This window comes from Plasmodium berghei, assembly GCF_900002375.2.
Source record: "Plasmodium berghei ANKA genome assembly, chromosome: 1".
NCBI classification, from domain to species: Eukaryota; Apicomplexa; class Aconoidasida; order Haemosporida; family Plasmodiidae; genus Plasmodium; species Plasmodium berghei.
Genome location: NC_036159.2, coordinates 327400 through 344605, shown reverse-complemented (window position 1 = coordinate 344605; position 17206 = coordinate 327400). Strand labels below are relative to the sequence as shown.

Sequence of the window (17206 nt, the reverse complement as noted above, 5' to 3'; positions counted from 1 at the left end):
CGATTTTTCACTGATTTATATTTTTTATAGAAAAAATATAATGAACAGATAAAATTAATACATAAAATATATGTACATAATATGCATATGTTTTATATTCATATGTATGTTAATATATGTGTGTGTAACCTATAAATACCATTACAAATGACAGATAAAATAAATTCACCCCCAAATCAATGAGGAGAATATTATAAGAATAATTATTAATTTGTTAAGAAATAATAATAAATATTATTAGACAATTTAATATATATATATAATCAATAAAATAAATAAATCAATCAAAATCAATATAAAAAATGACACATAAATATATGCAGATATCACACGGGCAACCAGAAAAAAAAAGAGGTGGTTCGATATTCATATTTATTGTCTTTTTTATATTATGTAAGAAATAAAATAAATATAAATGACAACACAACCATATGTATATGTGATACAATTCGTCGTGGGAAAATAAGTTATATAAGTACTCTTTTTAATTTGTTTTTTTCTACACATTATTATTTTTCTTTTTTTGTAGCATTTATATACATTGGATATACAGGAATAGTTTTAAGATCATGGTTTATTCCATATAGAAGTGGTTCATTGACAATCGCCATTGTTTTCCATATCTTTTTTTGTTTATTTTTACTAAGTTTTATAAAAGTAAAAAAAATCTTTGCATATACACATTTTTACCTCTGAAGCTTTGCAAATAGAATGCAACTCATTTATATACGATTTTTTTTTATTCCCTTTTAGTGCGCATCAACAGATCCAGGAAAAGTTCCGAGAAATTGGGGGTTTTATGTTGGAGACGATGTGAAAAGAAGAAGATATTGTAAAATTTGCAATGTATGGAAACCAGATAGAACACATCACTGTTCGGCTTGTAATAGATGTGTATTAAATATGGACCATCATTGTCCATGGATAAATAATTGTGTTGGGTTTTATAACAGAAGATTTTTTATGCAGTTATTGTTCTATGGTTTAATTTGCTTGTTTATGGTTGCTACCCAAACTTTTCATTATATATTTATAGATAATATTAATGCATATATGGATAAAGGATTTCAAGAAAATAGTTCTTTTGTAGCTCTTGAATATACCTATGCTTCCATCGTTTTATTTTTAACTTTTGTTTTAATTTTTGCTTTAGTCCCATTTACAAAATTTCATTTAAAGCTTATTTCAAAAAATTCAACAACAATTGAAAATATGGATATATATCATCAAGACTATAATATTTATAATGTAGGATGTGAAGATAATGCAAAACAGGTTAGAATAAAATACGTGTATATATATATATATAAACATGTAATGATTTTTAATATCCTTTTATTATTTTCACAGTGTTTATATTTCAAATTAGATCAATAAAAATTTACACATATACACACATATTTACTATTCTACAGGTTTTTGGAAATAATATTTTATGTTGGATGTGTCCATGTCATTGTATTTCAAATAGACCAGCAGGGGATGGAGTTCGATGGAGAGTTAGTATGTCACATGGAAGTAATATATGATAGAAGAAAAAAAAAAGCACAAGTATATTTTTTTTTTGAGTTTATAATATGTCATAAAATGTTAAAATATAAAAATTTAATAAAAATTTCAAGCAAATATGCAATAGCATTATCTAAATAAATATTTTTTTGAAGTTTTCAATCCCCTTTCATTTACACACACACATAATCATACATATTTGTCTCTATGTTATATTTTTTTTCTGTTTATGCATAATATTATAATAAATATTTTTAACTGTCCAGTTTCTGATTTTCGCACTTGCTTTCTTTTTTTCTTCATCAATCTAAAATATGTATACTTTTATTGAAGAAAAATAAGACTGCGATTTTTTTTTTTTTTTTTCAATACTTTTCAGTAATAAAATGTATGTGTGTATATATAATTTTTTATTATTATTGTACTTCATATTAAAAATATTTGAAGTTTACTATTTTGATTTAATGACACATTTTTTCAATTTTTTTTGTAAAATTAAATTCCAGTGATTTTTTCCCCCATATTTATATATATACACACACACAATAGTTTTTAGGATATAGTATTTTAAATTAAAATAGTATTTTATTTTTTTTTTGTTCTTGTTCTGTTTTTTCTGTTTTTTTGTAGAGAAAAATTAATACTTTAGTTAAAAAATTCTTAATTAAAAAAAATAACAATAAAATGAAACATATTACAGAAAATCAAACGAGTAAACAAATAAATAACAAGTATATATAGGCTTAATTCTCAAATTACAAAAAAAAGTTGTTTTATAAATGAAACGAAGCATAAAGAAAAAAACTATTAATGGAGAGCCGGGATAAATTCAAAATGTATGTTTTAATCACGTGTGTATTATTAAATCGTATTAAATAAAAATTGTAGAAGCGAAATATTTTATTAAATATTACACACCTTGTACATTAGACATCAAAATTTGGGTAAAAAAATATCCATATAGAAATGGGAAATTAAAAGTGCACTTTAAAATAAATAAATATATGTTCCGGTATATGTTTTAGTTGAAAGCCGTATAGTTCTACTTCTTAACAAAAAACAATCCACAATAAAGACACGTAAAACCCATTTTAAACTTTTTCATACACTGAAAAAAAAAATGTGTATGATATTTCGAATATATTCAAAGATAATATATATATACATCAATTCATTTTGTTATTTTTGATTACCATTTCGGAATATGTCGCATCACATAGTTGACAACGATACTTGTATGTACAATAGACAAAAAAGTAGTAGCATATAAATATACGCTTATGACATGAATCACACACATTTGAAAAACTTCTAAGTTGTTTTTTGCAATGTGGGCAAATTCCAAATAACTCTTTATTTTTATAAGAATATTTGGATGTATTTAAAAAGGCATCATAATTAACTTTTTTCATAAAATTTTGAAAATATGTTTTATCTGTAAAATTTATATTACTACTTATATTATGATTATTAAAAAAATTTTCTAAATTATAATTTGTTTGTTTTCTATTAAATTTTATTGTTTTTAAAGTGTCATCAATAATATAATAATTTTTCATTTTTTTTTCATAATTTGTTAAATAGTCAATTAAAGATATATTATTATTTTTTTTTATGTCAATTTTACACAATATATCACCATTTTCTTTAAATTTATTTTCTGCATTTTCATCAAGTGGGACTATGGTATTAGAAATTTCTGACAAACATATTTTTTGATCATTATCCTCAATTGAATCGATAGTATCTTTTCCTTTCCCTTCTTTTATTTTATCGCTATTTAACTTTGAAATTTCGTCATCCTCAATTTTATTTAATTTAGAAAATTCGCTATTTTCTAATTCATTAACATCACGAATGCACATTGGGTTATTGGTCAAAAATGATTCATATTTGTTATTTGATATAAGAATAGAAATATCAAGGGACGATTTTAAAAAACCGTTATATTTTATACTAGAAGAAAATATATTAAAATTACTAGTCGAATATATATAATAACCCCACTCCGGAGAAAAAGTCTTTATCGAATTTTCAAAATCCATTTCATGATTATTTATTAATGAACATTTATTACTTTTGTATGATATGGCATATTTAAGAAATGTGTTTTTAGAAAGTTGGTATATTTCATGAATAATATTATTATTACTATTTTTTTTTTGGGATATATTTGTTTGTATTGGATCATCTATTTCGTCCTCTTCTTTTTTATCATTTTTTTCAAATTTTATAAAATCACATGGATATAACTTAAAAAAATATTCACATATTTTTTCCACATAATATAAACATCCCCTTAAAAATAAACGTATAATAAATTTTTTTAAAACTTTTTTTAACAATTTATCTATATTATTAGAACGATTATTTAGTTCATATGATATATACAATATTCTACATAAAACAGATAATAATACCAAAATTCTAGATGAGTTTTCTATATATTTATATCTTTTATATTCATATATAAGTATAAAAATTTTGCACACTATAATATTTATTACATTATTTTTTATAATAGTTTTTAATTCATCTATTGTTATATTCTTAGAGTAATTTACTTTTAAACATATATTTACAATTTTATAATTCTCTTTTAATACACGATTTTGTATAGTACAATAACTATTGATAAAATTATGAATATAATTTTTATTTTTTATGCATGCTTTTAAACTTTTTGTATATTTTTTTTCTAAAATATATTTTAAACTCATATTATTTAAATATTTCATCATTGATATTTTATATTTTATATAATTTATATTTATACTGTTTCTTGATATCCGTTTATCCTCTTTATATTTATCATTTTCCATGTAATTATTATTTTTAAATTGTTTTAATTCTTTATTTATTCCATATTTATGAACATTTTTTATAATGTATATTTCATAATGTGTCAATGGCCATATATATCGATAGTATTTTTTACCAATATTTATTTCTCTATCCGCTTTTTTGTTAAGATCTTTTTTATTTTCTTTGTGTTCTAGCGCGTTTTCTTCGAAGCTTGTTAGTTTTGTGCTATCATATACGTGTTCATAAATGTTTTCGTGAATGTTTTTTTTACTGCCACTGCACTTTTCACTTATTTCCCCAAAGTTTTCATCCTTAAAGTCCCTTTTACTAAATGTGAATTCATAACTATCAAAAGAATTATCACTTTTCTTGTTCATATATTTTATGTTTTCAAAATTAAAAAACTCATCAATACTATTTTCTCTTTTTAAATTTGCATTAACAGAATTATCAATATTAGATTCATTTGTGTTATTACTTTTTTCACTATTCGATTGAATATCATTAATAGGTGTATTTGATTTTCTTGAATTTTGGCTTAAAATACGATATTTTTTTACATAATATTCATTCATTTTTTTATTTTTTTTAATAAACTCATTTAATCCTTTTTCGGCAGGTGATTGCTCTCTTAGCTTTTTTATTTCTTCTTTTAAATTTTCTTGAATTTTTTTTTTTTTTTCTAATTCTTTTTTTTCTATTAATTCATTATATTTTCTTTTTATATCATCATATTCATATCTATCCATATCACTATTTTTACTTTCTTCATTATTATTAAAATTTTTTTTTTTTTTTTCCAAATCTATAAAATCTCTTTGCTTTTTCAAGTTTTCTAAAAATTTATCTCGATCGTTTTGTGACACCCCTAAGTTTTGAGCCCACTTATCAACAAACACATTAAAAATCTTATTTTCAAAAGTTTTATTAATTTCGTTAATTATTTCATCCATATTTATTTTATCATCTTTATTTATTTTTCTAACATTATGAAAACTATTACTTTTTTTATTTTGTAATTTTTCTTCAAATTTGCTATCTTTGTCATTTACATTATGATTTCTATTTTTTTCCAAATTTAATTTATTTCTACTTTCTTTATTCTTTTTCCATTCACTATTATTATCACTATTATTATTATCATTATCATTTCCATCATTTTTGTTAGCAATATCCTCATCGGAAAAATTAAAAAATGATATATTGTTATTTTTTAAATCAATATAATTTTCTGCATTCAAATAGGGTGACATAACTTCATCTATATGAATATTTTTTTTCATTTCTTTTCTACTTTCACGTTTTTCTTTCTTACTTTTTTTATTATCATCATAAAATGTCTGAGATTTTTTAGATACATCAAGGTCATTACTCGATGAATCCTCATTTTTTATAAATTTTGAATTATTTTCAAATGAATATTTTGTAAACTTTCGATTTGAATTACTTGAGCAATTCTCATAATGTGAATCATTATCTGATTCATGTTTTTTACTTTTTTTTTTTTTTTTTCCTTTATTATTTTCACTACCAAAACTGAACCTTTCATTATTAATATCCATCCCTTTTATTTCATCATTAAATTGACTAAACTTTTTTTTCATTTCTTCAATTTCATTATTAAATTCACTGAATTTATATTCTATAGTTTTATTATCACTTTCTTCATTATATTTATTATAATTTTCGAAAAATGAGTTTCCTGATTTATAAATGTTTTCATCATTAATATGTGTGTTGTTTTGGGATTTATTTATTTTATTCCCATTTATATTCATTTGTTGTGTGTTTGTTTGTTTTTCTTTTTTCTTTGTATTATCATGTTTATCATTATAGCAGTATTGACTACCATCTGATGAATTAAATTTATAATAACCATTTTCTGAATTGTTATTTGAATCTGATTTTAGTATTTTATCATTATCAATATTATCAGATTTATCATAAGTTTCACTTTTTATTGAAATATTCGAAAAAAATTCAAGAGGTTGATTATATTGTTCTATGACAAGGTCAGCTGAACGGCTTACAGCAAACAATCTTATTTCTGTTACTAAAAAAGAACAAATTTCATAATTTTCCTTATTATTTTTTTTATCAATTATATCCCCTAAATTGTTTAAATGGGAATTATATTTACCTATGCATATAGGTACAATGTTTTTAGAATCTGGAAAAAAATTAGTAGGATATAGCGAATTATTATAAAAAATTGCATACTTATTTTTATATAAATTAAAAAAATAACTATTATCTCCTGATAATATTACAAATATAAGATCAATTCCCATATTAAAAACTATAGATATATAACTCCAATAATAATTATTAAATTTTATGGTTTTTAAATGGGCAATAGGAAATTTGTCAAATTCAAAATTTTGGTTTTTATATTTTATCAAAAATCGACATTTTTCATCATCAATAATTAGATATATACCCCATTCGGAATATTCTATCCCCTTTTGAATTAAACAAAAACTTTTTTTTTCTTTTTTCTTTTTTATTTTTTTCTCTTTTATTCCTATCCACATTTCAAATGTAAAACCTTCATTAATATCATTTGATATATCCTTACATATTTCTTTTTTTATATTTATACTTTTTTCGTTAGTACTATAATTACCCCCTAAAAGTTCTAAACAATTATCTGATGGAATTTCAATATACCAATTAGATTGTCCGCTTACATTAAGACAATAATTTTTTTTATGTTTTTTTTTCAAATTATCTAAATTAAGAATTTCTTTGTTTTTTATTTTGAACATCCAAGGAGAATCTGCAAAATAGGAAGTAATTAATAAAGGTGTGAGCAAAACTATTTTTTTTTTTTTTTTCATTTTTTTATAAATCGATTATACGTACCATCAGAGCTATTTCCATCATTTTTAATATGAGCTATTCTGCCGCATCCCGATAAGTCTCCTAATTTTTTACTTTTACCTTCTGTACAACGATAATAGGCAACCAACCCGATTGGGGATTTACTAAATAGATTTTTACTGCTTTTCTTTTCCTCGGGATTCATATAATTTTGATCAATTGTGTTGATACTATAATGATGATCATCATTTCCAGAGCCATCCGAGTTTTTAAAATAGCCTTTTAAAGATATGTTTTTTTTTTTTTTTTTTTTTTCCATTATTATTATTGTTTTAAATATTATGGTATTTTACTATGCAAAGAGGATATATTTACATAATAATATTTATAGTCAAAGAATAAAAAAAATATTAAAAAAAGTTAAATTCCTTATATATATAAGCCATTTATAAAATTAGAATTAAAGAGCGTATATTTTGTTAATCTACCAAACCTTACTCTTGTAATATTTTTCGCATTTTTTAATACTCTTATTCATATAATAATTATCACAATTTTCAGTTTTTATATATTTTCATCTTTTTAAAGCAATTATATACATAAATTTTTAGTTATAATAACAAAGCATTCTCGAAAATCATATATATTTTTTTTATTACTTTTTCATATTAATGTAATATTTTTATCAATCTAATTTTTATTCTAATCTTTTATAAAATATTACCTATTATAATATTTTTTTCAGACTGTTTGATGGAAATTAAAAAAAAAAATTATCTTGTGGCATAGTACCTTCATTTATGTATTTTATATAGACAAATAAAAAATATATGTACAAGAATCAGTTAAATAATAAAAAAAATAGAGTTATATATAAAATGTGATTTTCTTTTTTATATTAATAGAAATAAAAAGGAAAATATATTAAATATTTTTAAAATAAATAAATCAGTAATAAAAATCATAAATAAATTAACTTATAGTTTATTTTATTCGTTTTTTTATAATCATAAAACATAAATTTATTATCATAGAATACTAATTATGTAGGAGGTATACAATCATGATATTTTTTTGAACATAATTAGAATGCAAATATGTACAAAAGATAACTGAAATATACACAAGTTTTATCTTGTATACATTCCTATATATTAAAAAAGTGAATACAATCATGTATATAATATCGATACATATATATATGGATATTATAGATATATTTATTTACTTACTATTTCTTACTCTTTTTCTTTTTATTTTATAAACATATAGTAATTACTATATTGGGGTATGCCCAACATTATGTTAAAAATATATAACAATTTTAACTGTATATGAATGTAACTAAGTAAATAAAGTATGTATAAATATTAATTTTTATACAAACATGAAAGAAAAGAAAAATAATAATATATATTCAAAATAACTAATGTAGTTAATACTCATATGAAGAAATTTGGTCAATTGTAAAAAAACGTTACATCAAAGTTGTACTTATAAATCAAACAATTATTAAATAATATATTTTAAAGACATGCACCAACGTGCACATAAAAAATACATGTATAAACAAAATGAAAAAAATAGACTTAATATTGATGTTGTGAAATTCAATGGGGGGAATACATCGATATATAAAACTTTAACTATATAAAAGTATTTTTCATATATACATATATTAATGAGCATAGAAAATATAATTTTTTACTAAAAAAATAATTACTATTTAATAAATTGAAAATAGTAAAACAATGCTAATAATAACCACCACCCCAAAAAAGTAGTAAAACTATAATCCTGTCATGTTATCACACATCATTCAAAATACTATAATGCTTTTATAATTTATAATAAAAAAATAGTAATAAAATATTAAGGTGATATTATAAGAAATATTTTTTTCATTTTGTTTTTAATTCACTATTTTTTGTAAAAATATTTAAAATTGGCTAGCTAAAATATGTTTTTTTCTTTAAATTGTTATGCTTGACATATAGAATGGAAGCAAATAAATAACAAATGGAAAAAAGAAAATAAAGAATCAATGTATGTATCACAGTTTTAAGGTTTAACTCTATTTTTATAATATTTTATTATATTTTGGTCTTTTTATTGATACCCCTTTTATGACAAATTCGTTAATTATATCCCAATAGTTTTAGCTGGGTAAAAATGTTGCACATGTCTTGATACGAAGAAATAGAAGAATTGTCAAAAACATTTTTTGTTTCATCTTCGGATATTGTGTAATGAATAGTTTTAATTTTTTTATCAACATAGTATATGTGCAATGTTCTTTTTGGTAAACTATTTTTTATAATATTATATCTGCATACCCCTATTAAATACCAAGATGTTTTATAAATTTGTGTGTGCAAAAAAATATAATCTTGTATTACTGATTTAAAGTAATGTGATATTAATTGTTCATCAATAATATATTTATGAAATGAGATAAAATGAATACTGTCTTTTTGATCATAATTGTATGTATATATATTATCTGTATTTTTAATAGATTTATGAAAAGCATTTCCATTAAAATAATTCCCATTTTCAAATGATACACAATATATCCTTGAAATTATTTTATTCAACATGTCGTCATTTTCGTAACTTATGTCAAAGGTACCTATATCATTAGTCTTATTTTTATGTACATATTCTTGTGAATTTTGTTTTACCATATTCATTCCAGCTATGTCAGTTAGCAACATTATACTATATTCGCTGTTCATGTAATTTTGCTCTTTTTCCTTTACATCCTGGGCAAAAGAAATCGTTTTTTTTAAGGCATCCAAAATATTTAAAATGTTTGATGATTTTTGTTCTATAGTTATTTTTATATTTCCATCATTCATATGTTTATAAAGTTTTATAAGCAAATTTTGATTAAAATAATTAACTACATAATACTTATTATATGAAAAAAAAAAATTATCTTTTATAAGGCTGATAATATTTAATTTTTCTTTAAGTAAGTATGGATTTGTAAAAACAATATCATCAATAAGAATAATAGTAATAATGCTAATTATATTTTTATCAAAAATTTTTTGAGATATTGAATTATCATTTACTGGATAAAAATTTTTATATGTTTTTTGAAATGTAATTTGTTCATAATTGTCTAATATATCAGTTTTTGCAAAAAAATTTTCATTGTTTTTGTAATTTATTAAAAAGGGCTCATATATTTTATAACAATTTACAGCTTTAAATAAAATGAATAAATGAGAATCATATTTTTTATAATTTTTTAAAACAGAAACTAAATTATTTATACACGGTTTTTTGGCACTCATATCTAAAATTTCATTCATATTTATTGGAAATATTTTTTTAATATTTTTAGGAATATTTTTAGTTTCTACTTCTACATGTATGTTGAATTTTGTTACATTTCTATCGATATTATTTGTCTCATCTTTTTTTGTTATTAAAGGGTATAAAATAGTAAAATGCTTATCAGATATTTTGTGTGAATTTATTTTATATATTATTTTTTTATTTACATTATAGCATTCATGGAAAACTAAATTATAACATGAAGTATGCACTAATGCATCACATGCATCAACTAATTCTATACTGTTTGTTTGATCAGAAGGTATAGCTTTTTTTTTTATAATGTTTGTACCTATTGGTTCTGGAAGAATTGAGATACTTATATCCATTTCTTTTTCGCTATAAGAAAATAAATTTAAATAAAATATATGTTTAATATTATTATCATTATCAATTATAGCTTCCCTGTAATATATATTACTCATATATATTTTATTATTTTCAATAGGATACATAAATCTTGTTTGAGCTTCTATCACATATTCATTTTCATAATTTAAACAATTTAATATGAGGTGCCAATACTCTTTATTTTCATATTCCTTTATATTTATTGGAAATTCTATGATATCTTCATTTTTAATTGATTTTTTTTCGATTTTTATACTATGTTGATCATTTTCCACGGGTTTATAAATAGAAGATGGAATCATTAATTCATGAGTATATGGATTTAATCTCTTTTCGCTTTTTGTTATAACGGATATAAGATTTTGAGGGGATTTAATTTCAACCAGGCATTTGTTGAAAACATGGCTATCCAAGAAATAAAGTCTTAAGTAAATTATATTCGGATTTTCTATTAAATCATTTTTCTTAATTGGCTGAAAAATAATCAAATATAAAATGGGATTCCCATATAGAAGAAAACAAAAATTCAACTAGGCTTCATATAGTTGGCACTTGTTTTGAATAATTACAAAAAATATGAACGAATATGTGTGTGCATATATATATATATGTATTTTTTTTTTTTACCTGAACATTAACTGAATGCAATTCCGGTGTTAAGACAATTCCCATGTGGGACTTTACCCACGTTATATTTTCTGAATATTTGTCTACAAGTTTTAGTATGAATTTTTTTGAGCAAATATCATGGGATACTTTTTCTAATAATTCTTTATGCTCCTTTTTTATTACAAAATTATTATTATCAACATTTAAAATGTTAATTATCCAATTCTTATTATTTTCTAAAGAGGAACGAGGATTATTTATGTTTTCTATTTTTAGTACAATTTTTTTAGCTACAATCTGTTTCATTGAAAAAAAAAAAATAAAAATTTTTATTTGCACACATTTCTTTGATATATTCATATTTATATGTACATATATGCACACCATATTTCGAGAAAATATTACTTCGTTTTTTGATGATTTGAGAATAAATTCATGATTTCGAAAATTATATGTACAATCATCAAAAGGTGTATTATTAGCATTCAAGTTCAAGCAAGGATTTTCGGGATTTTTGTGAAAACAATAATTGGAATAGCAAACATATGGTGGAATTTTTATACTAATTTTTATTTTGTCTGAAAATAAAAAATGAAAATGATAAATATTGATATATTATTTTTCCATTTTATTTATGTTTTTTAGATAATTTTCTATGCATATATATTCTATGTTAATTAACTATCCATTTATTTACATTCTACATCTATATTTAACCAGATTTAATATCCAGAACCGTTGTAGTTAAATCCATTTCAATCGAATATATCGAAGCATAGGCTCCCATAAAATATTTGCTAGTGGACACATTAATATTAAAACTTTTTCTCATATCAGGTATTAAATTCAAAATCTTTGAGAATAAAATAAAAGATTCTATTTTTTATTTTAGTATTAATTGGAAATGTAAAGTTCTTGAATAATTATCTGTATTATTCGAATATTCTTAGTTTCTGTATATTTTATTTTCATACCTCCGAGTTAGTGATACTATTGCAATACAACAACAAAATATTGTTGGATGTTGTTTTCTGAAAAAAGAGTTGACTTAAAACACTGGATGGAACTGTACACTCTTGGGTTTTGTCTATGGAATCATTTTTTTCTCCAATCGAAAAGATCCTAAAAACGGGCAAACAAACAAGAGTAGGTAAAAAAATGGGTAAAAAATGGGTAAAAAATGGGTAAAAAATGGGTAAAAAATGGGTAAAAAATGGGTAAAAAATGGGTAAAAAAATAGATAAAAATAATGGCAGAATGTAGCGCTCTTTTGGTGATCTTTTACCATATTCCTTCAGTGTCTAAACCCTCTTTTGAAACTTCGACAGAAATCTTTAGAGAATAATCTGATGGATAAATTGTTCCTTGACTAGGAAAAAAACTTTCTTTAAAAAAAAATTCGAAGAAAAATAAAAAATGTGTCGACATAAGGAAATAATATATTTTCCTTATTTTTAAAATGTATATAAATAATAAAAAAAGTTGGAAATATGAAAAATAAATTTTATTAACTTAATGATTTTTCTGAATATTCATATTTTTCTGGCATAGTCATATTATTATCCTTATTAGAAAAGTTGTAAGTATATATATTAAACATTTCCAATTCCTTTTTAGATAATTTTATTAAATACATTTTTGATGTTATAAGATAATCACAGTTATCTACAAATAGGGTGTATATGAAAAAGTAAGTATAAATGAATAAAAGACTTTTGTATATATATATTTACAATTGACTATTTATTGACTTTTTATTTTGTTTACCATTTTCGCTTATCTTGGAACTGTCATGATGGATTTCGACATTCGAAATTATCTCTTGTTCATTTTTTTTAAATGATAATATTTGTAGATTTTCTTATAAATAAGTAAATGGAAAAAGACATATATAAAGCTTATACCTACACATTTATATTCACATTACACATGTGTATACTTGTTAATGCATTAATTTTATGAACATGTACAGAACATATTTGTAAATATATAGTCATTGTGAATATGAAAAAAAAGTGTTACTAGCAGGTATTAATGATGCTAAAAAAAATTCCTTTGAATCTTTTCTTGTATTAAATTTTAAAATAATTTCTATTTCAAATTTGTTGACATTTTGTTTGTTTGTATGCACCTTTGAAATAATATTAAGGAATATATGACTATCTATTTTATTTTACTTTATTTAACACATTTAATTAAAAATACTCTTTAAATTGTTTGGAAAAAAATCCGATACCACTATTTATTTTTCAACAAACTTTTACCTTTTTACCATCCTTAAAGGTGAATAAAAAATTATCTTGGTATATACAAACTAAGTGATTAATGCAGTATAAATATACAATAAATAAAAAATATAATAAATTCATTTTAAAAAAAAAAAAAAACAGATAGACATAGGGGAGAAAAAGCATATATACATGCATACATTATTTGTCTGCTTTTCGTTTTTTTTTAAGGTCTATTTTTAATTAAATTGTGACAGAACATAAAATCATGCCATTTTATCATAATTCATTTTTTTTTTTTTGAAATTATATTTATTTTTTTATTCGCTAGTTTAGTGTTTTTTTTTACTATAAAAATAAAGGAATAATTACAAACCCCTAAATAGATATTTATAATAACATACATGGATCATAATATTAGAAAATTTAAATTAAATTTTATAAGTGTAATAATATATACACACGTATCTATGTATATATTTGTTGGTAAATGTGGGAACCTTAATCATGCATATATATATGTGTCTGTTTTTTTAGTATTTATGATATTTAGCAAATATTATAAGTATTTTCGAAAATTATATTTAAAAATAGAAAAATAAAAAATATATAATTCGATTTTTTTTTTTTTAAGCAATTAAATAGGTATGTAGTGTGAAAATGTCTGATTCTCCATTCGAAATACATTTTCTAATTCCATTAATATTATATCATGTTTTTATATATAATATATTCGTTTACCGCTTTTCAAAACAGTGGGAATGTTATATATATATATTTTAATATTTTTTACTTATACTTTTTTAAAGATTTATGGACCGTATTTATGTCAACAATTTTGTAAATTTTTTTTAAAATTATGCCGTTTTTTGAGTATGATCGAGTAATATTATGAGATATTTTTTATCCTTCCTTATTTTTAATATTTTTCTTATTTTTTCATATTTTTCTTATTTTTTCATATTTTTCTTATTTTTTCATATTTTTCTTATTTTTTCATATTTTTCTTATTTTTTCATATTTTTCTTATTTTTTCATATTTTTTTTATTTTTTCATATTTTTCTTATTTTTTCATATTTTTCTTATTTTTTCATATTTTTCTTATTTTTTCTTATTTTTTCTTATTTTTCTTTATTTTTTGGTTTGGATATTTTTTAATCTTATATAGAAAAAAACAAAATATAGGAAAAAAATATATACGACTTTTCCCTCATACATTGTTATGAAATATACATTCAAATAATGAGGAATTTATTTCGTAGAAAAAATAAGAATAAAGAAATAATATAGAGGTATATATGGATATATTCGGGTTTAGGGTATTTTGGTATAATAAGGATATATGAAAGTTGAAAACAAGTTAAGAGACAAAATATATAAACATATTTTAAATAAAAAAGGAGAAGAATGGAAAGAAGATGGAATAGATTTCAACAAATTAGTTGATTCAAATGTCGAAAAGTTAAATATAAATGAAAATGATAAAAAATTGATAAAAACAAAATGGGTTAATATATTAAAAAGAAATGCCGAAAAATATGGAAAAGTATCAGAGGGAAATAAAATCAAAATATATAATACAGGATATGCATGCTTTAAAAATATATTAAAATCTATAGACAAATGTAAAAAAAGAGTTTGGTTTGAATCTTATATATTTGATGATTCTGATTTTGCTGAGCAAATAATAAATAGCTTGTGTAATGCATCTAAAAGAGGGTGTGATGTTATTTTATTAGTCGATTATATTGGAAGTTTAAAATTGAAAAATAAATGGGTTAATAAACTTAAAGAAAATAATGTTAACGTTATATTTTTTAATACATTTCTAAATTCGTTTTTAAATATATTACCTATATTTTTTCGGGATCATAGAAAAATTATAATTCTCGATAATTCTGCATATTGTGGATCTATGAATGTCTCAGAAAATGTTATTCCAAATTTTTCAAATATAGTTAGAACTGATAAGGATGAAATATTGCTTAATATTGAAAAGGAATGTCAGAATTATCATTTATTAAATGAAAAAGAATCAGATAATGCTGAAGGATATATATTTACAAATGGTATATTAGGGAAGAAAAATAAATGTTTAGAATATTATGATTTGCATATTAAATTAAAAGGGCCAGCAGTAAAAGATTTAGCTGATGTATTTATTGATTCTTTAAAAATGGCAAATACAGATATTACCCGTGATCCAATAGAAAATCAAAAAAAATATAAAAAAAATGATGAAGATAATTCTTCATGTTATGTACAAGTACTTGAGTCGAATGTATTAAGAAAAATTAAATCAATCCAATTATCTTTTGAGTATATTATAAAAAATGGAGCTAATAATAACATTTATATTACAACTAGTTATTTTTTACCTCCAGGGTTTCTACGACGAGCTTTATTTTATGCTTTATCAAATGGGGTAAATATATCTTTTTTATTTTCTGGAAATTCAGATATTTTTGGTGATGTACCTGCTACATATTATGTTATAAAAAAATTTTTGAAAAAATTTGGTAATGAAAAAGATAAAGTAATTTATGATAATACATCAAATAATAATGAGAAAATATCTGATTTTGAAAATAGAATAATAAATAATTATCATAATAATTTACATTCAAAAAAAAATAAACTATTAAAATGGAAAAAAATAAATTTTAAAGATTTTAAAAAACATGTAGAACACAAATTTGGAGATAATTTGTTATTAAAAAATAAACATAAAGGAACTAGCGAATTTTTTTTTTTTGAAAAAAAACATTGCCATGCAAAAAATATAGTTGTTGATAATCTATGGTGTTCTATTGGTTCATTTAATTGGGATCGATTTTCTTCAAGACGAAATTTAGAAGTTATGGTATCTATTTTTGATAAAAATATATCCGATAAATTTATTAAAGAGCATGAGGAAAAAAAAAAAAATAATTCAAAACAAATAACCTTATCAAATATAAATAATAGAAATGTTTTACAAATTTTTTTTAGTTATTGTGCTTATCATATTGGAAAACTTTATGGAAAAAATATATTTGATGGATTATCCAATAATAATAAAAAAACTATCCTTAGAAAAGCTATCATAAATAGATACCTTGCAGACAATTGTATTGATCATATTTCTTTGAACATGATGTGGGGAACATAACATTTGTTCATTTATCCTCACACTTGCTTACTTATAATATATCAATTTAATTCTCATAAAATTTGAAAATATTATTAACATTATTTGTTATCACTTTTAATATTGATAAGGATGAATACACACTTTGTGTATTTGTTTAAATATGAATTTTATAAAGTTTTTTAAATTTATAAAATTTTGATAATTTAAAGAAAAAACAGTATAGTACTATATTGGCAGGCAACACACAAAAAAAGGAAATAACAGATGGGAAAATCAAAAAATGGATGAAAAAACATACTCAAACCGAAAATTATATATATCAGAAAATATATATTAATAGGAAATAAACAAATGCAGATATAAAATAAAGTGCATATGCACACAAATCGAAAGTGCAAA

At 21.5% G+C, this 17206-nt stretch overlaps 4 protein-coding genes across 4 annotated transcripts; 2 read left to right on the top strand and 2 right to left on the bottom strand.

The window, feature by feature from the left end:
• Window positions 1–302: 302 nt before the first annotated feature.
• On the top strand, window positions 303–1529 carry PBANKA_0108300 (palmitoyltransferase DHHC2; the record flags this gene model as incomplete). Its single annotated transcript, XM_034568460.1, has 4 exons — window positions 303–393; window positions 530–657; window positions 754–1275; window positions 1416–1529. The coding sequence occupies 4 exons, from the start codon at window positions 303–305 to the stop codon at window positions 1527–1529; spliced, it is 855 nt and encodes a 284-aa protein (XP_034419683.1).
• A 1022-nt stretch (window positions 1530–2551) lies between these two features.
• PBANKA_0108200 (conserved Plasmodium protein, unknown function) lies at window positions 2552–7456 on the bottom strand (the record flags this gene model as incomplete). The annotated part of the gene is made up of 3 exons (XM_034568449.1): window positions 2552–2617; window positions 2703–7093; window positions 7180–7456. 3 exons carry the CDS (start codon window positions 7454–7456, stop codon window positions 2552–2554), a joined length of 4734 nt encoding a protein of 1577 aa, XP_034419682.1.
• Window positions 7457–9275: 1819 nt separating this feature from the next.
• PBANKA_0108100 (conserved Plasmodium protein, unknown function) lies at window positions 9276–13814 on the bottom strand (the record flags this gene model as incomplete). The annotated part of the gene is made up of 10 exons (XM_034568438.1): window positions 9276–11309; window positions 11464–11742; window positions 11851–12023; window positions 12163–12298; window positions 12420–12567; window positions 12731–12830; window positions 12958–13110; window positions 13213–13305; window positions 13468–13576; window positions 13710–13814. The coding sequence occupies 10 exons, from the start codon at window positions 13812–13814 to the stop codon at window positions 9276–9278; spliced, it is 3330 nt and encodes a 1109-aa protein (XP_034419681.1).
• Window positions 13815–15016: 1202 nt separating this feature from the next.
• Window positions 15017–16825, top strand: PBANKA_0108000 (mitochondrial cardiolipin synthase, putative; the record flags this gene model as incomplete). Its single annotated transcript, XM_034568427.1, has 1 exon — window positions 15017–16825. One exon carries the CDS (start codon window positions 15017–15019, stop codon window positions 16823–16825), a length of 1809 nt encoding a protein of 602 aa, XP_034419680.1.
• Between the last annotated feature and the right edge of the window lie 381 nt (window positions 16826–17206).